Raw genomic sequence first — 26,272 nt, 5'->3', positions numbered from 1 at the left:
ATTTATTTTTGAGCAAATTTCAGTGATTTAGAGTTGTTACAGATCCAAAATTTCAATACTGAAATCATCAATACCATATACCATACGATAAAAACAATACTATTTTGTAAATAAAATAAATAAAAATGGATTTTTACTTACATTTTTACTGAAATTTTCTTCATACATTATTGCAAACCTGCAATAATTGCAAGCCGGAAATTACACAGCTGTAATGTAACAATAGCATATAATGCAAATAATAAATAAATAATTATTTATATAATTCTTTATTGCGCCTCCTGTTGGCAATCATTGTGAGCAGATGAGATCTTCAAGTAAAGATCTTGTAGAGGGGTACAAAGCAGCAGCATCTCTCAGATTAACAGTGTGGAGCTGACAACCATCTGCAGCCATGCAAGACTGAAGTTTCCCTCAAATAATAATTGTGAGGCACTGTACCATAACACTTATGCAATAATTACACATTTGGTTGTTGTGTTTTTAATGTTTACCACTAGAGTCTGTATTTTCCGAGTGGTATTTAGGAAAGCAGCTTAGAGCTGTAATTGTTAAGGAAACAGAGTGTGACACACGGAAAGGGACAGCACAGGGAAACAACAGACACACAGCATGAAACAGCAAAATTTTCACACATGCCCGCACACTCATTAAGGCTGCGTCTGCATCTGAACTGATTTTTCAGATGTAAAGATTCATTTACATAGTCGTTCAAAAATCAGAGAGAGTCGGTACGTGTGCCTGCCCCTGCAACTTAGTTAATGGCCCTGCAGACTGACTGTCACAGCTGTTAAACTGTCAAATTTAGATTTACATTTTAACGAGTACGAGTACAGGAGCTCAGTATCGGGCACGATACCGATACCAGTATCGGTATCGGTGCATCCCTAGTTTCTAGCAAAGTATACTTCCTACAGCAAGCACCCAAAGGGACAAACACACATCACAGTAGTATTAAGTAATTAGAAGTTCAAACCATAAGTGGTGTCTGATTTGTTTACTTTTTAATTAGTGCATAATAAGTTTGACCTACTTTGTCTGATTTGAAGATCAAACATGACGGTAAGATAGATAGATAGATAGATAGATAGATGGATGGATGGATGGATGGATGTGGCCAACATCGGATCCTGGAGAGCCACAGTCCTGTAGTGTTTCGCTGTGTGTGTGTGTGTGTGTGTGTGTAAAAAAAAAATTATATATATATATATATTTATTTTTTTTAATTTTTTTTTTTAAATAATGTCAGATATTTCTCATCCAATCCCTTGCCTTCTCTGAGAAAACAAACTTGACATAGTTCTGCCAACAGGAAGAGAACTATATATATATTGGATATTAAATTAACTCTGGGTAGACGGTGGTTTAAGGTTAAATTCCATTGCAGGTTACAGGGTTCTTATTAAGTTCAATGATGATACTGATACCATCACAGGCAGCAATTATGCCTTTTATCCTTTCATGGTTCATTTTATCTGAGAAAATCTTGGATTCATCCCATTCTTCATGTCTGAAGCTAAGCCAATTGAATTTTCAATAGATGAAATTAAGTAGACACTTGATATTCAATGGTTTTAAGTTGAGATGATAATCGTCTGGCTTCCAGTTTGATAATTATAGGCTATAGATTGACTGTAGAGTAAGACATCTAAAGATGTCTTGAAATCACACCTTTCCTGAACAATGTAACCTAATTAGCTAAATAAAACCATAATTTAACATTATGGATATGTCATCTCGGTTAGCTCATGCCTAAACCTAGAACTCTCCTGTTTGAATTGAACCTTTAAATCATCCTTTGGGTGCTGCCAACCCAAGACAAACAATCGCATGCAAAGCAATTTACTTTAAAGGCCATCCGCACAGATCTTTTCCAATATTCATATGAATTATATTTTATCATTCTCCCACACACAATCATTCATCTCACATTTCCTTCCTCTTCCTCTCTTCACTCTTTATCAATCTTGCTCTTTTTCGATGTGGGTCTGCTGAAATTTTAAACAGATAAGAGAGAAGACAGCACAGGTCTCAGGGAACACTGAGGATTTCTCAGCTCAGTAGACCTGCAGACACTAGAGCGGCTCACCAGTGTTAGAGATGAAGTTAAAGGGACACCAACATTTTAGCAGGGGCTTCACTTTCAATTATCTGGATATCAAAACCGCCTGTCTAACAGAGCAGCTTTAATTGCTTTGACCTTAGTGGATCTCTCGGGTTGTTTGTGGTGGGAAAGAGGGGGTACAGGGAGCTGTCATTGGTCCCGTAATTTGTGTGAGCATGTGGCGTGCAAACAAAACAGCTGTAACTTTCTAAAGAGCTGAACATTTATTGAATTGAATGATCTGCTAAGAAAGGAAGGACGTTTGTGTCTTGCTTTTGTTGCTTTCTAAACCCTAGTGAGTTGCCTACATAGACAGCATTTTAAGGCATAGTAGGCACACTCATTCCTAGTAAATGTGTCAGAAACTTGATCTTGCCCTATACGAGACTTTTGCAGTCTTAGGTAGCTTTGCATGTATTCTTAAGCAGGGTTATTATCGTTAACTAAAACTATTTTAAAATGTTGATAATTGAAATACATTAAAATGCTGAAGAAATGCTGCTTAGCAACTGAAACAATTGAAGTACTGATAGTACTACTGGAAAGAAATAAAAACTAAAATTGAACATAAACTGAAAAAAATAATTAATTAATTAAATAATAAAAAGTGACAAAAGCATAAATACATATAACAAAATTACTAAAATAACAGCAATAACAACAACAAAAAATTTAACCAAAAACTGAAAAATATTTAAAAAAAGCAAATTATAATAAAATAAATTAAAATATATAAAAAGTGCTCAAATTATTGCTAAATTAATAAATAATGCTAAAATAACACTGATTATTAGCAGATAATGCAATCCCAATATGCACTGTGACAAGCTCAGTGAAAGAGAAATATAACATCACAGATATATTTCCAGTATTATTATTCGTTATATTATATTTCATGTTATATCAGGGTTGGGTAAAAATCACAATTTAAAAGAATAGTTCACCCAAAAATTACAATTCTGCCAGCATTTATAATTTCCAAAACTGTGTGACTGACTAACTTCTGAGGAGGATAAAAGAAGATATTTTGAGAAATGTATTTGTGTAATTTGTCCATGCATTAGAGGTCGGTGCTCACCAAAACTGTTTGCTTACCAGTATTTTTCAAAATATCTCTGTGTGTGTGTGTGTGTGTGTGTGTGTGTGTGTGTGTGTGTGTGTTTCGGAGGAGAAAGAAAAGTCAGGTTTGGAATGACATGAGGGTGAGTAAATGTTGACAGAGTTTTCATGTTTGGGTGAACTATCTCTTTAAGAATTTGAACCCTTTTTGAATTCAACTGGAATTGAATTGGCCACACCTACTACAGTATGTTGAATTTGTATTGGAATGACAGGAAGAGAAAATTACTCATAATTGCTTTTATCAGACTTAAAAAGCTATAGAAACATGCGAGTCATTTGCAAATGCAAAACTAAATGTCTAATCTGAATATAAACAGTTTTCCTCTTGCTGTTTCATCAAGGCCTCTGCAATTAGCTGGAGACGATAATGACTTGGATCGATTGTTGTGCTATTTCATCAGGTCAAGTTAGCCATATTTACCACAGGCAGCCATCTGTTATGATCTAGCGTGTACAGTACAGAAAGGATGACTAGCCATGTGGCTGCGTTCAGAGCGTATCACGGACTGCTCACTGGCTGCTCGCACACAGACAGACAGCTGGGACCACAGATGCACATTTGGAGCAGACATGTCTGGGAAAATAGGAGAGGTTTCTGAATCTCTGACTGACACTTAGTGCTTGTCAGTTGCTATTGAGGTTTTCCACCAGGGCTACAGTTTCATAAGGCACAGGGTTTTAATTAATTTTAAGTCAGTGCTTTGAAAGCTTATGGGTGGAAATAAACTGATATATGCACAGCCAATATGAGACCCCAAAAAAAATTTACTTACCATCATGTTATTCTAACTTATATGACTTAATATATAATAAAGAAATGCAATGCAATCATTGACAAATGAAAGAAAACCATACAGAGTTGGAAAAATGTTAACATTGTATAACTGTATTTAATTGTCAAATTTCTTTAATTGTATTATATTTGCCAGAAGGTCATCCAGTATGATTCTTTTCTGCTTTAAAATTACAGACTATTAATTGTTCCTATATTTAAAACTTTTAGCTAAAAATGTGTTTGTTTGTTTTTTTCCTTTTTTAGCATCATCTTCCCTTAGCTCTGACATACAGTACCTGTCTGGCACGATCTCGCACCTTTCTCCCACACTCTTTTGTTTTTCTATTTTCTCTGTATTTCTGGCTTGTGCATGTGTAGTCCAAGCCAGGCATTTGCTGTCAGAAGGAGGCTTTTGCTCTGAAACACAAAACACGCACACACTTGGCATAGCGCTTTAAGTTAAAGGAGCATAAGAATGAATGTGCTATGCCGCCTCAAGCAAAATGACTTTTCCCTTCTCTCATTTTTCTCATTTCTGAAGAAAATGCTTTTTGTTTGTTTGTTTTATTTTTCGTCCAGGCATGCGAACATCAGCAGATAGTGCCATCCATACACAAAGGCCTTTATGGTCTTACAGATGAGTTTAGTGTCACGTTTTTTGTCCTGTAAGAGAAAAAAAGAGAGTAGACATGCTGATAAACATCACTATAGAGAACTATTTTAAATACAATTATTTTTTGTTGCAATAAAATTTCACAATAGTACTGTTTTTACTGTAGTTTCATCAAATAAATGCAGCATTGGTGAGCATATGAGACTTCTTTCGAAAACATTCAAATCTTGCTTACCCCAAATATTTGAGCTATTTTATTTTATTTTATATTTGGATTTTACTTAATTTGCACCAACCAAAAAGATTATTCATAGCAAATTGATAAGTTTATCACTAGTGTTATTAAGTCACATAACACTTAAGTCAACAAAACAATCCATAAGACATAAATATTATTGGACAAGCTGTTGTAAAATACCCAATATTCACACACCAATGACATTTCATTACATTTCCCAGAAGCCTTATGCTGATTCCCTTATCTTCGCTGCTACAGATGTTTAGTCATTGTTGCAATGGAGCCAGAGCAGCCTCAGAGGAAAGGCACGTACATCCCCTTCCCTGAAAAAATACATACAGGGCCCCGGCACCAAACACTACCTGCAATATTGATTTGCGAGACCAGCTCCTAACAGACGCTAGAGGACTGAGCTGTGTTTTGAGGAGCAGACAGTTATGTATTATTTACTGTGGCCCAAGGAAGGCCAGACCTTGCTCTGAATCTATAAACAATTGTTCAGGCCAGGTCAGAGGCAATGAAGATCCGGAGAAAAAAGGAGAGAAAAAGACTATAAAATGGGGCAGAAGCCAATATTGTTAGAAGGGAAAGGAATAGGCCGACGTGCCAGTGAACTATCTGAGATCATATCGAGAGTAAATTAATCACCCAGCAAATGAGAGCTAAGCTCTTCTTTGTGCCCTGGTGTAATACCACATGAGGCAAAGGACGACTGCATGACCTTACAGCAGATGAATTCACACTGGATTCAGTGGTTTGATTTAAAGGATTAGTTCGCCAAAATGAAAATGATGAATCATTTGCTCACCCTAATGTCATTTCAAACAAGTTTCTTTCTTCTGTGGACCGCAATGCGCTTTTCCATACAGATATAGTAGAAAACCTCCAAAAAGGACAAAAAAGTAGTCTATATGTCTTGCACACATACATAGGTGAGATTTGAGGCCTGTCTGTATGTTATTCTTTCTTTCTTTTGAGGTCATTGCACCAACTGTGTTTCATCAAGACCTCATATCGTTCACATAATTCAGAACCCTTCTTATTATGGAAAGTGTAAACACAGAGAGAGCTCTTTTTGATGATGGTTACTATAGATTTAATATTGAATTATACCTGTCATTTGAAACCTATACTGTCATCAGTCTTTTTTCTCACTCCCAGTGTGATTCCCCAGGAACGTGTTTTTCTCCCACTGAACGGTTAATGTGTTGCCAGGCATCCGTTACAGCTTAAAGAGATGCATCCAGGCCAACAAATTGAGCAGTAAATTGGTGGATATGAGGTTCAATTAACAGCAACAAGTCATGTGCAGAGGGTGACGGCATCCTAGAGAGAGTGTGAGTGTGTCTGTCACCATCACTCATTTTCCTCGAAACGTTTAAGTCTGAAGAGTGGAAGTCAATCTTAACTTCAAAACATTCAGCTCCATTTTGGATAGCATTTTGAATTGTATTTTATTTATTTTTCTAAATGTTCTTCTGTAATGAACAGTTATATACTGTTGCTCATAGCATCTGTTAGTAATAAGAGTAGATGCTGGGAAGCTTTTAAAGGGATAGTTCACCTAAAAATAAAAATGATGTCATCATTTACTCACCCTTATGTCATTCCACACCTGTATGACTTATTTTCTTCTGAGGAACATATGTTTTTTTGTCCATACAACAAAAGTCCAAAGTAGTTTGGGCCTCAAAATATCTTCTTTTGCATTCCACATTTGTACAACTTTGGTGCAAATGGTGAGGGTGAGTAAATGATGACAGAGTCATTTTGGGGGAACTATCCCTTTAAGGGAATCTTGTGCTGAATTATGGTATGGAGGAAAACAGTATTGTTCCATTTCCACTCATGACTCCATTGCATGATTCAATTTTTGTAGGTCACATCAGAGGACAAATAAGACGATGTGTTTTGGGTGGGGGTGATGCCCCCTCTCCCCTATTGTGCCCCCCACACTGTGTCGTTAATGAATTTGGCCCCCCACCCCCAAGGCCTCCACAGGTCTCCAGGTCTCACCTGATTGAGAGGAGCACGTAGGTCTCGCTCCTCCCTCATGCCAAGCACATTACCAAGCCCATCTGGTGCCCTGCGCCCCATGCCAAGTACAGCCCAGTCTGTCAGGACAAGGTCATGTGTTGGCATATGTTCTGGCACACCATTTCCTTCCCCAAAGGCCCAATACCTGAGATCAGAACAATGTGCTTTGGAGCCAACTAGAGGTGTCACTAGATGTAATTTTACCAGAGAAAGAGAGAGATCACTGGTAAGAGTTATCTAAGACTTCAAAAATAACTACAGGTATTTGTCTGAGGAAACATTTTTTTGTAATAATATCTATACCTTAAATCGGGATTTCTTATCCATTTTGTTATCTTAACTGGATATAAGTTAATTTTAACAGAAATATGTTTAAAATTTTGGGATTGGTACGTCTTTTTATGCACTTGAAAGAAGTCTCTCATGCTCACCAAAGCTGCATTTATTTAAACAAAAATGCAGTAAAAACTGTAATATTGTGTAATATTATTACAATTCAAAATAACTGTTTTCTATTTTAATATATATTTAAAATGCAGTTTATTCCTGTGATGGCAAAGCAGCATTTTCAGCTGCCATTACTCCAGTCTACAATGTCACATGATCCTTCGGAAATCAGACATTTGTGCTGTTTAATATTAACAAGATTATTTGATGAATAAAATTTTTTTTTTTTAAAAACAGCATTTATTTGAAAAATACATTTCTTGTAACATTATAAATCACAATGATCAATTTAATGCATCCTTGCCAATTTAAAGTATTAATTTTTTTTTTTTTAAAAACTAAAAAACTTACTGACCCCACACTTTTGAACAGTACTGTATTTTTAAGCAAAAATATATACTCAACAAGTATCTTCCTCTTACTTTAACCCAAGCATTTTTGTCTCAGGCTTAGTCATTACATTTTAATATAACTGATAATATTTATAATTATCAGATAATTTAATAAAATTAAAGTGTGTGTGTGTGTGTGTGTGTGTGTGTCACATGATCCTTCGGAAATCAGACATTTGTGCTGTTTAATATTAACAAGATTATTTGATGAATAAAATTTTTTTTTTTTAAAAACAGCATTTATTTGAAAAATACATTTCTTGTAACATTATAAATCACAATGATCAATTTAATGCATCCTTGCCAATTTAAAGTATTAATTTTTTTTTTTTTAAAAACTAAAAAACTTACTGACCCCACACTTTTGAACAGTACTGTATTTTTAAGCAAAAATATATACTCAACAAGTATCTTCCTCTTACTTTAACCCAAGCATTTTTGTCTCAGGCTTAGTCATTACATTTTAATATAACTGATAATATTTATAATTATCAGATAATTTAATAAAATTAAAGTGTGTGTGTGTGTGTGTGTGTGTGTGTGTGTGTGTGTGTGTGTGTGTGTGTGCGCGTGCGCGCCATTATTTCTTAGATCAAGTAAAACAATCAGATTTGTTTTTCAGATTTTGGTTTTGGGGGCGTCAGTAAATAAATATTCTGACAAGTAATATAGTTTGTTCTCCTAACTATAGACTGTGTATGGTTTCCAAGAAATGAAGGTAATCCTATATTATATACCAGCTGTTTGTAACAGCTTAATTTATGTCTTATCCAAACATATGTTTAGAGCTGTTGGAATGCTGCATACACTAATGCATGCAAGCTAAAATCAATTAATCAAAATGAGTATAATCTGGGAACACTTACAACTCACCACTTATATCATTAGAAAGACATTATGATGACAAGGCTGTAGTATCATTTTCATCATTATGTTATTTTCACTGGCATCTTAGCTTCAAACACAAATGTACAGCTCTTTTATGTTTTTAAAACAGGCTTAACTGAAAGAGTCTGGACTTTGAAAGTTGTTTTGTGAGTTTTTGTTAAAGCAAGCAAAACAGAGCAAAGCAACTTAGCATAGCTCAGCACTATATGCATTGTGACTCCAGAGTCCTGGCTGTAATGGATTAGCTATATATAGGAATGACAGGTTAATGTTAATTCCATGATTTACAAAGCAGGTGTCAGTAATATGTTGAAGGATGTGATCAGCGTCCTGCCTCTCCTGCCAGATTCTTTTTCTGTCAGCGTCCAGCTCAGTTTCACTGTGGCCCGCTTGTCCTTCTCCTGTCTAAGTTCCTTATTGGTATTCTGTCACTCTGACCGCTGCTGAATGGGTAGTGAAGTGTGACGGACAGAAGCCAGGCTCTCACACTCAAGGACACACCCTCTCACACACACATATACACTCACACTGCTACAGACATACAAATACACTTCCAACTTTGTTTTTGGTCTCTTTCCCTATATTTTATTGAATTTGAATGCTAGGTAGTGAAATAAAACATCATGCTCATCACTAAAAAACTATTTCTGTTGTAAACGTATGCCATAAAATCAGTACTGATTAGCACAACCATATTTCTCCGTGCTGGAATTACTCTTGCCAATTGTGTGTGTGTGTGTGTGTGCTCTTTTGTAGTTGTGTATAAAAAATAAAGAGAATCTGGAAAGAAATCACCAACTTTCAGCCTGCAGAACTTGTAAACTGTCAATTGATTTTTACTAACTACAATCCCACCATAAGCTGCACAATGAAAGAAAATAGCACAGAATTATAAAGGCTTAAAGATGATGTAAGACATTTCAGTTGTTTTGCTAACTTCTTCTAGAATTAACCCACCCCCATTACAATGTTGAGTATTTATTCACAGGCTCAGAGTATTGAAAAACAAGGCATGATGATTGACATGACAAAAAGTGGCAATGTAAGGATGATGCCAAGTGGATTTAGAATGCCAAAAAAAGCTACACACCGTATACTTCCATTTCATTTTTAAATTAATATAAATTATAAATGAATACTTCTGTTCAGTAAGGACTGTATTAAATTGATCAAAAAAATGAAAGTAGGGACTTATTTGTTACAAAATATTTTTTTTAAATAAATGCTGTTCTTTTGAACTTTCTGTTCAAATATTCAAACATCAAATATTCCTAAAAATGTATCATGGTTTCCACAAAAAATATTAAGCACCACAACTGTTTTCAACTTTGATAATAATAAGAAATCTTTGGTATCACTTCTGAAGGATCATGTGACACTGAAGACTGGCGTGATGGCTGCTGAAAATTCAGCTTTGCCGTCACAGGAATAAATTGCAGTTTAAAATATATTCAAATATAAAACATTTATTTTTAATTGTAATAATATTTCACAATACTACTGTATTATTATATTTTGATCAAATAAATCCAGCTTTGGTGAGCATGAAAGACTTCTTACAAAAACATTACATTTTTCTGACCTCAAACTTTTGAACTGTAGTTATTATATATTCTTACTCAAATTCTTACCCAACTGAGTAAAGGAATTATTTTGAAAATATACAAGCTGTTATTTGTCTCTCTGTCTCTCTGTCTCTCTCTCTCTCTCTCTCTCTCTCTCCCTCTCTCTCATCACCTGTCATTGTTTGGTACACCCCGTCCTCCTCCTCTCTGTGATTGTACTGGTAGTCTTCAGTGGCATGTTTACACAAACTACTTAAACAGGCCTCTCTTTTGTCAGCCATGTTGTGCTGCTCAGCTTTTAATTAGCCCTTTGTCTGTGCAGCATGCCGTTCTTTATTATTTTTCCTGTGCTTGCATTGTGTTCTTTCCAAACACTGGCTTGAAAATTGGTCACAGAGGGAGTTTATCGCCTGCCTCCTGCAGCCAGTGTGTGTGTGTGTGTGTGTGTGTGTGTGTGTGTGTGTGTGAGAGAGAGAGAGATAGATTCTTTAACCTCTATTAATGCACAGTCCAGTTGCTGGATAATAACATGCTTGACAGAGGAAAAGGAGTCATCATTTCTAATAAGCATTTCTTATTCCTCTATTCAGCAACTAGTTGTACAGAACAAGAGGGACCGATTTTTAAAGTCTCAAATCGAGACACACAGGCTAGGGTGACATCCCCACTGGAGCTGTCTATAGAACTATTTCACATTTTTTCATAAACATTTTTCTTCATGGTTATATACTGGGCATTTAGAAGTAGTTGATATATGTAGTTAATAAATGATAAAACTGTTATTTTGTCATCTATACTGCCAGTTAAAAGTTTGGAATAACTATGTGTTACATGATCCTCCAAAAATCATTTTGATATGCTGATTTGGTGCTCAAGAGACATTTATTTTTCTTAGGACAGATGAAAACATTTGTGCTGCTTAATATTTTTGAGGAAACCATGATAAACTACTTCAAACATTAGGGGTAAGTAGGATTTAAAAAAAATTGAAATTAATATTTTATTCACCATAAATGATGCATTAAATTGATCAAAAGTGACAGACACTTATAATGTTACAAAATATTTATATTTCAAATAAATGCCGTTATTTTGCACATTCTATTATTCAAAGAATCCTGAAAAACACAGTTTCCACAAAAGTGTTAAGCAGCAAAAACTGTTTTCAACATTGATAATAGTAAGAGCCATTATTAATAATTGATTACCAATAATAATTGATAGCAGTTAAGCACCAAATCAGCATATTAGAATGATTTCTGAAGGATCATGTGACATTGAAGACTTTAGTAATGGCTGCTGAAAATTTTTTGACTCAAAAATTGACTTTGAATCAAAGGAATAAATTACTTTTTAACATATATTCAAATGTATTTAACAGCTGTATAAAAAAAATTATAAAATAGCTATTTTAAATTGTAATAAAATTTCACAATATTGCTGTTTTTAGTGTAATTTGAGCAAAAAAATCCAGCATTGTTGAGCATAAGAGACTTCTTTAAAAAAAATAAAAGTATATTAAACGAAATCATGTTCCTTGTAAATTCCTTTTGTATAATTAAGTACAGCAGTTTTAAAACTTAAATACACGTGGAAGATATTTTGAAGAAGGTTTTAACTGATTTTCCACGTAAGTCAGTGGGGTCCAAAACAACACTGAACCCTACTGATGTTCATTATATGGAGAACACAGAGACATTTTTTATACAGAAGTAAAACAGTTTTAGAACAACATGAGGGCGAGTAAATGATGACAGAACTTTAATTTTTGACTGAACTATCCCTTTAAATCTGATGCAGTTGGAATGCTAACACTTTTGATGTACTAAGATGGTCAATGCAATCTTTTCTGACACCACCGCATTTTTATACAGGGAATTGAATTGCCTGAAACTTTATCTGCAAGGTCAAAGCCCCAATTTCTTCTTTAAAAAAACAACTGCCAATTTAAAGGAGTCACTAGTATGATTGAAGTTATAATCGATAGATGGATCTCCCCTCCAATTTTGTTGATTGTCATAATTTTTTCAAGCGACTGTGGTCTGCTGACAGGTCTGGAATTAATGGAATGGTTTTGTGGCAATAAAACTGTTCAGAAAGGACATTCGGAATACTGATGATGACACCTGCAGGACTAAGCCTATCACACGGCTCCATGCACTGCACAACTGAAATAGCAGGGAAAGATTATTTGGCTCAGATGAGGAAAAGATGGCTGAGTCTAATCCCGGTCAGATGTGGTTACAGGTGTAAGAGAGGATAAAGAGTGTGGATGGGAGTGAAGAGACAGGAGGACTGAATCACTTTCTCTGCGGTGGGTCCTCACAGGTCACCTTCCTCACTCAGAGATTATTCCCAGTCTTATTTCACAAGCACACATCCTCCACAGAGAGAGGAAATGCACAGAAAGCTTTGGGTTTCAAATTCGGAGAAGTTCACATCACTGCAAAATGACAAACACTTAATAAGTGACAAATACAATTTCAATTTGTCCCTTAGGGAATGGAAGATATCATTCAAAAGGTCAAAAGCAAGTTGGGAAGGACGTTAATTTAATCAGAGCAGTTTATGGGGGAAGCAGTAAGGGCGTCGATATAGTAATCCAATAATGATGAAACAGTAGGATTTTTCATTCCTTTAAAGTTCTCGTTTTGAAAAATGATTACTAAACATGGAGACAAATGCTTTTTGAGATTCCTTGGGATCTAAAACTGAGCTAAATTTAAGCTAAGTATAAATTTTCATTGTGTCCCTTCTGCATTAAAATTAGGGCTGCACGATAAATCGCATGCGATATTTAACGCGCATCTTATGAGTAAAGCCGGTTCTGTAATCAGCGGTAAATCTCCATCACCTGCGGGCTTTCACATTGAGCAGCATTAACTACACAGAGCCGTTGTTCACTGACGAGCTGCGCAAAACCACGTTCATATTCACGCGATTTTTTGGGCAGCTCGTCAGTGAACAATGGCTCTGTGTAGTTAATGCTGCTCAATGTGAAAGCCCGCAGGTGATGGAGATTTACCGCTGATTACAGAACCGGCTTTCTGACAAGATGCGCATTAAATATCACATGCCATTTATCGTGTAGCCCTAATTAAAATGCATTAAGTAAAATTAAATTTTAATAGATGAGTAGGACTGGGTATATATTTTATAGGACAATATATATTTTCCAATCCAATTTTAATTTTTGATGCCTGTTTTGCATATTATATGAAAGAAAGTGTTAGCTATTGCTGTAAATTATATTTGGATATATTCCTATTTCATAAAATCTTTTTAACTAATTTATAACAATAGGTAAGAATGTGTCTACATTACAAAACTATAATATACATTTTAAAAATGAACAGCAGGGCCAAACCTATGCAGTTCGATTGCCATTTAAGGTAGTGACCCAGGTTACTTCATTACGCCAGTAGGTAGCAACAAGAGATTTTTTTTTTTTTATCATTCATTCAGTCGATTTGTTCAAAACATTGATTGATTCAGGACCAAACAAGTGAACCATTAAATCATTTACTCAAATGTTTAAATGCATTTAGACACACTGATTCATTCAGAAACTAATCAAGTGACTTTCTTAATGAGTGAGGTATTGGATCATTTACTCAGTCAATTAATTTAAAGTGATAGTTCACCCAAAAATGAAAATTACCCTATGAATTACTCCCCCTTAAGCCATCCTAGGTGTATCTCACTTCTTTCAGACAAATACAATCAGAGTTATATTAAAAAATGCCCTGGCTCTACCAAGCTTTATAATGGCAGTGAATGGGTGTTGAGATTTTGAAGCTCAATAAAGTGAAAAAAATTACTCCACACGGCTCCGGAGGATTAATAAAGGCTTTCTGAAGTGAATTTATGCATTTGTGTAAGAAAAATATCTGTATTTAAAACTTTATAAACCGTAATCTCTAGCTTCCGCTAACTGTCATACACACGTTCACGAGAGAGTGGTGTTCCAGTGGATTCCTACTTTAAAAAAAGACAGGCTTTCTTGTCATTATTTCACAGTACATGCCCTTTTTATCTCACATTGCAAACTTAAGATACTTTAAATATGACATATTTTGTTCATTAAGCAGTGGTGTCACAAAGCGGTGAAGTAAACAAGTGGTGCATAGAGAAAAAAAGATTGATGCAAGCATCATAACAACATTAAATGCATTAATATGGCACTATATGCATGTTGCAGTATATTAGTTTATAATTCATTATATTATAGGCCAACAATACAATTATACAAACAAAAAGGTTGAAAACACCTGCTCTATACTGATACTTCTTAAGGTAAATTGTGGTTTTGCATTAGCCTTGAACAGATATTGAACACTTTGTGAACTTAGTATCTCTTTGAAAACCTCTGCTAGCCCTTATAAACTGTCACGGTCAAGGTGTGTGGAGGCAGGCAGGATGACGAGGACGACAAGGATTCAAATAAGGATGTTTAATGTAGAGACAACAAGGCAGATACGGGTAGATGAGACACACACACTCAGGGTAACATTCACAATAACCGACAATACTAGATTACAAGAGACAGGAACTTATAGGGCAGATAACGAGGGGCAGACAGGTGAACACAATGAGGGTAATTAACTAATGATTATACGGGCTAAACCAACACAAGGGGAAGAAACCACAGCAAACAGTCCACAGGGGTGTTACATAAACACATTAAGATGTAGAATCCCCAGACTGAACATTATATTTTAAAAAGCCTTCAGTCTTCAGCTCTTTCAAAAAGTCAGTGATTGTCTCTTCAGGGCTCTTCACACACATTCTCACGTATACAGAAATCTCTGTTGCTCTATCAGCATGTCCGCTGCATTAATGGACTGTGTGAGCCATTGATTTCTAATTACACTGAAGTCCACTCTGGGGATAAATATTGTGTGGCATGGCCATCTTGTGGCTTATTGGAATCAGAGTGAGTATTGATTGGCTGTCCAGGCTGCAGAAGTAATCTGTTTTAAATACACTGGGACCAGAGTGAATGGGGCAAAACGGCCTGTGCTCTGACTGTGGAATGGGTTCGGATTTAGTCCTGCGAGAGACGTGAAACAACTGAAAGGAACCGCAGTGCACTGCTTACTCACACTGAGCAAGGGAAACACAGTGCAGCTTGTGTTTTTAAATACATGAAGATATGCTATTTATCATATGTGAGAGCATTCGGCTTTGTTCCAAAACTTACATAGGCAGCATGAAATGGAACTTCAAGTGATGATTTGGAATGCTTTATGTAGATTCAGAATTGACTTTGATGTTGACAGAGTTTGATGTCAGCATGTTGCTAAAATAACACTGTGATTCTCTAAGCATGAAAATACATTAAAAATATTGGGTATTGTAGTCCATATTTAATTCATCTAATTAAATATGAACTGCTATACCCAATATTTCTGTGAAGAAAATAATCTATAAATATTGTGTTCATTGAATAGTCAGTTTAATTAAGTACATTTATTGAATTAATTATGGACTGGGTCAATATCACCATAGAGTGCCTTTCAACCCTCACAATACTCAAAACTTTTCATATCATATCATAAATAGTAGACATTCAAGTACTATAGAAACATATTAGCTGAGCTCCCACATATTTTTTAGATAATTATGGGCCATTATTTGAAGCATAAACCATAAGATATGACCACCCTGTCATGGACATATATATTACTGTTAAATACATTTTCATTGCAAAATTAAGATGCAAATTATATTTTCTGAAAGGTATGATGTCCCTTTCCTAAACAGGGTTATTAAAAATAATACAATAATAATAAATAATATAATTACACCCTCAATCACATTGATGTACCCCCCCATTCATTTTAGAGTTTAGCAATATACAAATGAATGCTATGTCCACCCTGTCATGTTTATGTCCACTCTATTGAGTCTAAGTGGCCGACAGGGTGGACATTTTGAGCTTCATTTAGCATATTAGCTTATAACAAACTGTGACTTGCTAAATATTTAGTCTGGTTGTTGAAGAGAATTTGGTATATTTAAACTTACATATTTTGAAAATACTGTATTCTAATCACTTCTAGCATATTTTATGCCGACAGGGTGGACTGTTAAGTTTTGGCAAAGCAAGTAAGCAAACTCATATGAAGAAAATTTGTCAATCTGTTGTCCTGATGTCACTAAAGTGGATGGCCTTTTCTTAAAGGGGCGGATTCCCCAATACGACAGGGTGGACAACCATTCAAGGGACATGGACAAACTCTTCTTTTTTATTAAATAAAAATATTGTTTTTATTACCAAATGATCAATACACTCAAATTGAGTAATCTCTTATTTAACAAAATATTAATAGGATAATGTTTTATTTTATTTTATGATTTGACAATATTCTACTATCATTCAAATTTAATGAGCAGTGCATGGGACATAGCAAAATAACACACATCCTCTTATACAAAACTAAAAAAATATATAGAAAATGTATCTAAAGAGCCAAGTAATGCTTTTGTTATAAATATAAAAACTTAGCCTAATATAACACACCCTTTCATAGTCATTTTTATGTTAAGTTATCATGGCAAATGAGTTATTTATGTACAGGACACCAAAAGGCACCCTACAGTGATATTGACCCAACTACTATATTTATTGATTATATTTGTTACTTTATTGTTTATGGTAGTTTTAGATTTTACATTACCTACATATAAATTACATCACTTTTAAATAAAAAAAGTGTGTTTGTGTCTGTCTGTCTGTCTGTCTGTCTGTCTGTGATTTCTGGGTTCACTCACAGCAAAGAGTCAACATTAAATAATTTTAACTTTAACCACTCTAACCACTGCCACCAAATTGTTTTTGACAAAATGCATTTAATAGGACTGAACCTGTGTCTGCGTGGCTCCGATATGAACATAAATAAGAAATTCTTGGGGCCTCCATCATATTTTCTGAGTAGGCAATGTTTTTCTCCCCAGACTGTAATGTATGGCTCTTGAGAGCACTCCAGCTCTATCTGTCTCCATGTTTTTGAGAGGCCTCAATGCTAAAACTCTCTCTGTCCATGGCCTAAATGACAAAAGTGCTTCCCTTTTCCTGTCTCTTAACCTTCCTTACTCATTACAGAAATAAAAACAGCTAAAGAGATGAAAGGCTTTGGTAGAGGCACATCTACAGTATGTGATGCTTTGCTTTAAATTATTTTCCTCCGCTCACATTGTAATCATAATTTTTTACTGCCTAAATGATTTGAAAATTTGAAAATGATCAGATATGCTTTGTGTACAAATAAGACTCTTGAAAAGCCATGCCAGTATGAGGTAATCACTTTTTTATGTGGTACAAACAAGCACTTTCCCCGTCTGCAGGTACAGCTGTGCAGAAGTCAATATTATTTACCCTGAACTGTACATTTCCCTCCTCTCTACCTCAGCTCTGCAAACGTTAAGATAATTGCATTTTGATAGACGATTAATGTTAATGTAGGCTCATTAATCTTTGAAAAGCTCTTAAGACCATGTCTTTGGTGAGATGTTCCTGCAGTGCGTGCAGAAGGAAGGAGGAAGGCAACAGAATGGCTGTCAGTCGTGGTCATTTGTTCTGATTGTCACTTCCTTTGTGTATGTTCATGTTTGCTTCAGAGGCCTGTCATTTTGTGAATTTGTCTGGTTTTTGTATGTGCGTAAGTATGTTTCTTCAAGTCAATCTAATCAGTTTTGTGTGCTATATACAGTACATCAAAGAAACAGTGAACAGACTGTAAATGGTCAACAAATGTGCTGTCTGAAACTAGTTTCTTGCTAGCTAATGTTGTGTGATTGTTTTTTTAAGACCACTTACACTACCATTCAAAAGTTTGGGGTTTGTAAGATGTTAAAATATTATTACAATTAAAAATATCAATTTTCAATATGAATATTTATTAATGTAATTTATTCCTGTAATAGCAAAGCTGAATTTTCAGCAGCCATTATTCCAGTCTTTAGTGTCAAATGATCCTTCAGAAATCATTCTCATATGTTGATTTGGTGCTTAAGAAACATTTATTATTATCAGTGAAAACATATTATTGTATGTACTATAAAACATTTATCAAAGTTTAAAAGAATGGGATTAATTGAAATAGAAGTCTTTTGTAACATTATAAATGTTTCTACTGTCACTTTCAATCAATTTAATGTGTCTTTGCTGCAATAATTTCTTTTTTAAAATCTTAAAGATCCCACCATTTGAATGGTAGTGTATGTCTAGATGTGATAGAGTCCTGTGAAATGTGGTTATGGGTGAGTATGGAGAGGAGGTAGTGATTTTTTTTCCTTCAGCGGGCAAAGAGGGTGTAATCCCCACACCATTACCTCGGATTACACTTGCTTGCTGGGGAAAGATTGCAAATGCAGGGCATAAAGAGATGTATTCCCTCCTTCTTCACAGTTCTGCAGATTTTTGTGTATTTCAAAGCAGGCAGATTAGCATTTCTTGCTCAATGCTTTAGGAACACCATTGGACTGGACACTGACCTCAACCCTGAGGGACATTGAGGACTTATTGTTTAATTTATTATCTTTTACCAATCCAATTCACACTGCCCTCATATATGGCCTTACTAGACTAAACTAACTAGAACCACAGTCACTTTTTACTGTGGGAGACACATCAAGTGTGCTTGTGTTGGATGAAGTTTTGAATGCGAAGGCTGTCCATATTTTTCTTTCAGTATTGAATGAATTATGTATATTTAAAATGGATATAATATAATAATATAATGCCTTACTGGATTTACTTCCTACTGATTCAATCAATGTGCATTCTGGGAGTCCCTTCGCTACAAAGGCCATAATGAGGTATCTTAGGGGGCAGCATAATTAAGATGCCTAGAAAACAATGCCTTTGAAACCTGCCTCTATAGGCAGCTCAGTTGGTTTTGGTAAAGAACACTTGTTTCATAACATAAGAACTGTCTGAGGAACATATTAGTGTAATTAGTCTTTTTTTTACTCTTGTTAGTAAAGCATCATCCTCTTTCCCAGCTTAACCCAAACCCATTTGAATATGGTTGAAATAAACCCCTTTCTTCATTCCCAGACTGTTATAGCTGGTCCAATCATTTTCTCAGCTCATCTTAAATTGGGGAATTTCTCTTTCAGAGCTGCTGCCATCATATTAATAAGTACAGTGGGAAACATGCTCTCAGATCTGACTGTGCTGCAATTCATGAGTCTAGACAGTTGACATGCTGCAAAGCGAGCCACTTTCCTCATTCATTATATGTTTTATGTGTCACTGGTTTGTTCCCAATTAGAATTGAGCTCTCACTCAGATTTGACATATAACCATTTGATTAGCATAGATACGCTCTTCTGGGAAAATGAGAAGAATATCCAGCAGATTTAGCTATTTTTATAAAGAAAAGTACTCCTTTTATGTGTTGTTTTGCACTTCAAATAAAAGCAAAAAATCTGATTTTTATCTTCAGTAATTTGAATTTAAAAAGTTCATTGAAGACTACAGTGGATACAAGCAATTTAGCAACAAGATGATAAGAAACGCCGGTGGAATCACAGATCTAAATAAGTGTTTTGCATAATTTGTGGTCTGACGCTAAAACTTATTTAGCATATTAATAAGTAAATAATAAGTAAGATAAAAAAGTGAATGTCATAAAACTAGTTTGTTCAAATGAAATGAAGAACTCTGTAAACTCTAGTTTTGTATTAATAGCATAAATTGTTCATATTCTGATATTACCATCAATTCAGTTCAGTACTGTTATTGTTCACTAGCCCTAAAACTATTAAAAATCTTTTTTGGTAATTTGAAATAAAACCAGAATAAAATATAAATATTAACTGGGGAAAAAAAACCGTACTAAAATAACTGACATACTAAAATAACTAAAACTATTAAATATATAACTAAAACTATATTTATATTTAAGTTTAGTTTTAGTTATTTTATACCATATATATGGTATAAAATAACTAAAACTAAACTTGAAAAATAAGTTACTGCAGACAAACACATAAACAATATTTTTTAGTAGTCTTGTAAGAAAAGTTCAGGGTTTTTGCTTTATGAAGTGCAAAGACACGCAAAAAATTGAGGATTATTTTTCTTCCAGCAATAGCCAAATCTGTAGATATTTCCCTTCAATTGTCTATAAAAATTATTGCACTACATGGATTTCCCCCAGTATATGATGCATTACCAGCTGTATTTAGCAACAGCAACTTGGTCCTGTTCCTCCTATGAATAAATTCTCACAGCTTTGATTCTTTCTGTGAACACTCATAGAGCACCTGTGATGGGCTACACTGGACCTCTCAAATTGTATGTCCCCACTTTTACAAGCTCGTTCTCACTATCTCGCTTTCTTAGTAAAACCATTTTGCTGTAAGCTGTCCTTACCTCTCCACCAATCACATTAAGATTTAAATTTCATCCAGCCACCAGCTCAAGGGCACTTGAAAGCCCTGTTGGAGGAAAAGTAGAGAGGCTGTTTTCTTGCGAATGGATCGCGGCCCTGCAAAAGGCCTCCATGCTGCAGTTTGGACTTAAATCGATTACATGCATTGTTCGGTCCTCCAGAAAATTGATGTCTGGAGTTTTCATTGTTTTGCAATACACAGCCACGCCTGAGAAGAGACTCATCGCTTATCAATGTGAACAATCTCCATTAATAACACTGTGACTTTTTTCCAGTGGAATCCCTCCACAAGTGTCTTTGAAAGTGATGGTAGAACAATCAAACTTTGATTTTACTGCTAATGCCTTCTTCCTAACCATTTAATTTTAAGGCTACAAACTCTTCCTCATAACGAATCTTCATTTTATCATGACACTAATGCAGAAATACATGAAGAATTTGATTAGCTTACTGTATGAGTCATTGATGGTATATGAATTTATATGTGTATTTTGCAGTAATATCTAGTAGTCTTGCAGTAGAACTTATTAAGCACATTAAGTAAATAATACATTCGATAATGTGATTATAATAAAACCAGGTTGTTCAACTGAAATACGGAACAACTCTGTAACCGTCAGTTCATTGTTTTTATTAACTAACACTAAAACTATTAAACACTAAAACATTTTTGGTAATTAAAATAAAGACAAAATAAAATAAAATATAAATAATAGACGAAAAACTTAAACCTACAAGAAAACTTAATTATTAACTGAAATAAGGTTAAGCTGAATTACTAAAATTACTTAAACTAAAACTTAAATAGCAGAATAGAATTATTTGTAAAAAGGGTTAAAATGACACAAGCACATAACAAATATGACTAGAACTTAAACTAAAAATTAAGGCTAAAATAAAAAAAAACTGAAATATAAACATTTATTTTATATAATTATATTTTATATAAATGCAATTTATAAATAAATTGTATATCAGTAAATAATAAAAAAGTATAAAACAATACAAAAATAACTGATTGATTTTAATGAATACTCTCACGACACAACTGGCAACTTGTCATATTTGGGGAGTACAATGGGAAAAAACTATCCCATCAGACTGAATTTACATTATATGTTATACTAGATCAATTTTCTTAACCAGTAATTTGCAAAATAAAGTACTGCAGATGTACACATTATTATTCAAATGTCTTAAAATAACAAATACAATTTCTTTTTTGTTTTAAGTGATTAGCTTGAGATGGTATCATCACGCTTGTGGTAGTGTTAGTGTTAATGATGATTTTGATTGTCACACAAACAAACAGTTAAATTAATCAGTCACGGTAATTGATGATCATTTTAAAAGTGTGTGTGTGTGTTGATACAGGGTATGATGTACTTGGAGGACAGGAGACTTGTGCACAGGGATCTGGCTGCTCGGAACGTCCTAGTGAAGTCACCCAACCATATAAAGATCACTGACTTCGGTCTGGCTCGCCTTCTGGATGCAGATGAGAAGGAATACAATGCAGATGGGGGCAAGGTCAGTGTCACGTGACCCCAACAAGACAAAGGGCATGCACTGACCTGTTTGCATAGCATCACTTTATATGTGCTCTTTGTGTTAGAACAACAATGCTTTGATTAATCAAGAAATTTGCTGCACTAAACATTTGTCCCTGGATTTTAGAACACAGCCTCTAATGACTGGCTAATTAACAATGTTTGCTAAGGCCAAATGTACACTACAAGACAGAAGGTTGTCACTCTGCATGCATTCAAAAACTCACGGGTTCTTAAGGGTCACTTTACACGACTAATGACCAGAGTAATCACAGACTAGTCAGACTATGCAAACATGAAATATGTGCTTTTATTTTTCTGAGTGATCAGATTTACAGGTTTCAGCTCATGATGAAATGGGCAAAGGATTCTGCTTTTCATTGAAGGAGAAAGCCAACACTATAGAAAAAATAAAATGAAATAAATCCTGTTTTTTTTTGTTTTTTTAAATCCTAAAGACGCCATATTTTACAATTTTTGAAATATACAGGCATTGTATTTTTCACTACGTGACTATGTTAATATACCAAAATCAAATTAAAATGTACAAATTAACCACCATAATAATACAGGTGGTAAAATATAAAGCCACATGATGAATCAGAGTTTATTATAAATGGCCTTTCCATAAAACATGGCCAATACTTATAGACAATGCACAGGGTCATACACAAAGACAAAACACCATCATTGTAACACATGACACTAAAATAATGCACTAAACATTAACTAAATAACATAGAATGTTAAACAAAACACCCTAATGTGCATTACTGGTAATAAAAATGAGAAGAGACAAAACTATTTGTTTAAAATATATTGGGAATTATATTATATGTTGTCCATTTACTGATCTGCAGCATATGGAAATACATAATTTTTACTTGCAAAAAAAACATACATTTGTCAGAATTTTACAGTAAAACTACATGTAATGTTAAACCATTTACAGTTTTTCAGTGTATAACTTACAGTTAATCAATTAACAGTTATTTACTATAGAGTTTTAAAGTTTCTATAAATTTTTTAATTTATAAAATTTATTTAAAAAAATAGAATTTGCCATATTCTAAATATGGAATATCATTTGATATTTGACATTTGACTTTGACCAGTAAGGAACCACCCAGAACTAATAAGCCCAGGCAGCCCAATAGCAACACACTAAAAATAACATAGCAAAAGCGTAGCAACACCCTGGTAACCACCCACCCTAACATTGTAAAGGAGAGTTTTGCACAAGCAAGTGTCATTCTTCCATCCTCTCTGCATCTCTTCATTTCAAACAAACTTCCACCCACCAGCTGCTGTGTCCTTTTCCTGCACTTCACTTCATGTACACATTGATTCGATCTTATCCATCTGAATCTCTCTCTTGCTGCCATATTAGCCCAACCTGTTTTTATTTTCCCTCCAAAGCAAATGATAAAAGAGTCAGATATCACTGATTATTCCATTTCTGAAATATTAACTTTCCAGACTTAATATATAATACATGATTCTGTGATAAGGTTTGGTTTTAGCAATGTAAGCTTTGAAGAAACGTTGTCAAGTTGCTTAAATAAACAATAAAGCAGTACTCGCTGTGCTCACATGATGAATGCTTTTTTTTTTTTTTTTACTTTATTACATTTTCATGTACTGTATGTATTTTTCCAATGATATGTTCCATCTTGTTTTGTCAGATGCCTATAAAGTGGATGGCCTTGGAGTGCATACACTATAGAAAATTCACCCACCAAAGTGACGTATGGAGTTACGGTGAGATGAGCCTGAATTGCAGTTAATTGCCTCAGTAAAATATAATTTATCTTATTTAAAGTCTAATTTCAATTGTTTTTTTGCAGCTAGACTCTGTATGATTCGGACAAACACCTACCTGATAGTCTCAGCACACCCCTATAAGCTTTTTAAATGATATTTATTGGGTTTTCTTCCAGGAGTGACTATCTGGGAGCTGATGACATTCGGAGGAAAGCCGTACGATGGAATCCCAACCCGAGAGATTCCTGACCTGTTGGAGAAAGGAGAGAGGCTTCCTCAACCTCCCATCTGCACTATTGATGTCTACATGGTCATGGTCAAATGTAAGGGAGCTTTGCACATTCCAGATTTTAATTTTTTTTGTTCCCCATGACACATCTTGGTAGACGTTCTTTTTTAGTGTTCAAGCAGGTTGGCTAAGGAAACCCTATGAGTTTATACTGTAGGTGAGTGACCTTTGAATCGTGTAGTTGTACGTAAGTAAACACTACATAATTGTCAATAAGAAACTGTAGATTCATAAGACATTTAAAATGCATAAACATGGTTTAATGTTTTTATTGTGACACAGTGGTCAGAAAAATATATATATTTTTAGCTCTTTTTCTCTTAACCTGTTAAGTCGGACGTCACGGGTCCAAATCCAAATGCTCCTTCAGATGCTAAAAGCAACAGTGTTGTTATTGTTAACTAAAACTATGCAAAATTGTTAATTGAAATGAAGCTGAAAATAAAATAAAATAAAATAAAATAAAATTATCTGATGAAAAACCTGAAAAAAAACCTTTCAAAAAATGAAAATGAGATATGTTGCAAAGGAAACTAACAGAAATAAAATTTATAGTTGAATAAAAATAAAAATGTTAAAGTACAAAAATTACTAAAACTAAAATTAATTTTTTTGAAACAGTTTTAATTTATTTTTTTTAAATAGTAATTTTTTTTTTATACTAAAATTAAAATGTAACACAATCACTGTGTGCTGTAGTACTACCAAAATACCATGATCCTAACCTTTATCTACATACTTTTGTTGGCCAGACAGTGATTCATCTTTTCTGAATCATTAAAATTTTGGTGTCCGGGACACTATTGAGATGTATTCTCATTTTAAACAGAGTAGAGGCTTGAACCCATAAATAATATTATGGGACAGAATTATGTTTACAGAACGTACCATGATGAAAGGCTATAGAAAATGTAATTCCAGAGGATTTAACTGCAGAAATATGACGATTGCAGTTTTGTTAAATCACTTATTTTAATTGTTCCGTACAAAATAGGTTATTTGAGTTGTTAATGTGCTCTACTGTTCTAGGCGGATAAACTTATCAACTTATCAACCTGTTATGTGCGTTTTTGTAAACACATTTTCTATTGTTTTAAAAATAGAGGGGGAAATTATTTCTGTGATAATTGTTAGCATTTCACAGATGCTGTTCCCAGAACCTTCTTTTAAATGTACAGAAAGCTCACAGCATTGTTTATCCATTGTGTTCTACTTTGCTGACTGATGTTGTGCTATGTGTGTCCCTCCAGGCTGGATGATAGATGCAGACAGCAGACCCAGATTTAAGGAGCTTGCAGCAGAGTTCAGCCGAATGGCAAGAGATCCACAACGTTACCTAGTCATCCAGGTAAGAGCCTCACAGCTGGGCTCAAATGGCTATGATGTGCTGTACAATAACAAAATAAAAGAACAAATGATAAAAAAAACACATAAGTGTCATAAAGTCTTGTTTCTTTGCATAATACATGATAGCTCAAGCCTGATGCTTTCTGTGTCAGGGTGACGACCGAATGAAGCTGCCCAGCCCCAATGACAGTAAGTTCTTCCAGAGTCTGCTAGATGAGGAGGAACTGGAGGATCTGATGGATGCCGAGGAGTATTTGGTGCCACAAGCCTACAGTATTCCTCCACTGGCATACACAACCAGATCACGCATGGACCCCAACAGAGTGAGTGTACTACCCGATCACACACTCACACAGAGTCATTTAATAAACCACACTCTGTCAGAGACAGTATAGCAGAGACGGGCCACTTGTATTACAATGAATGGGGTAAATTGAAATGGCCAATTTGGAAGCTCTAGTAAAGGAAGTCACGTCTTCCAAATAAAAGAACCAGTCTGCAAAGTCATCGCTTGGTCTTCACAACAGTTCTTGCTTTTTGATTTATGTCACAAAATGTGAATTGGCTAGACCAAACCTGAAATGTATTACACATACACTTCTTTTTTCTTAAGTGTGTATGTGTGTGTATATATACTGTATATATATATATATATATATATATATATACATATACCGTATATATATATATACAGTGGGTACGGAAAGTATTCAGACCCCCTTAAATTTTTCACTC

General features: G+C 34.6%; 1 protein-coding gene across 1 annotated transcript in view; it reads left to right on the top strand.

Moving 5' to 3' along the window:
* Positions 1-26,272, top strand: part of LOC107721020 (receptor tyrosine-protein kinase erbB-4-like) — a 344,542-nt gene that overhangs the window by 302,927 nt on the left and 15,343 nt on the right. Inside the window, exons 21-25 of the mRNA XM_016528874.1 lie at positions 21,962-22,117; positions 23,823-23,898; positions 24,078-24,224; positions 25,441-25,538; positions 25,690-25,860. Coding sequence (XP_016384360.1) covers positions 21,962-22,117; positions 23,823-23,898; positions 24,078-24,224; positions 25,441-25,538; positions 25,690-25,860 — 648 coding nt within the window. The remainder of the gene's footprint in view (positions 1-21,961; positions 22,118-23,822; positions 23,899-24,077; positions 24,225-25,440; positions 25,539-25,689; positions 25,861-26,272) is intronic.

The sequence above is a fragment of the Sinocyclocheilus rhinocerous genome, unplaced genomic scaffold, assembly GCF_001515625.1.
Source record: "Sinocyclocheilus rhinocerous isolate Xijiao unplaced genomic scaffold, SAMN03320098_v1.1 scaffold1202, whole genome shotgun sequence".
Taxonomy (NCBI): domain Eukaryota; kingdom Metazoa; phylum Chordata; class Actinopteri; order Cypriniformes; family Cyprinidae; genus Sinocyclocheilus; species Sinocyclocheilus rhinocerous.
The sequence above is the reverse complement of the archived record's forward strand: the minus strand, read 5'-3'. Positions and strand labels throughout refer to the sequence as shown.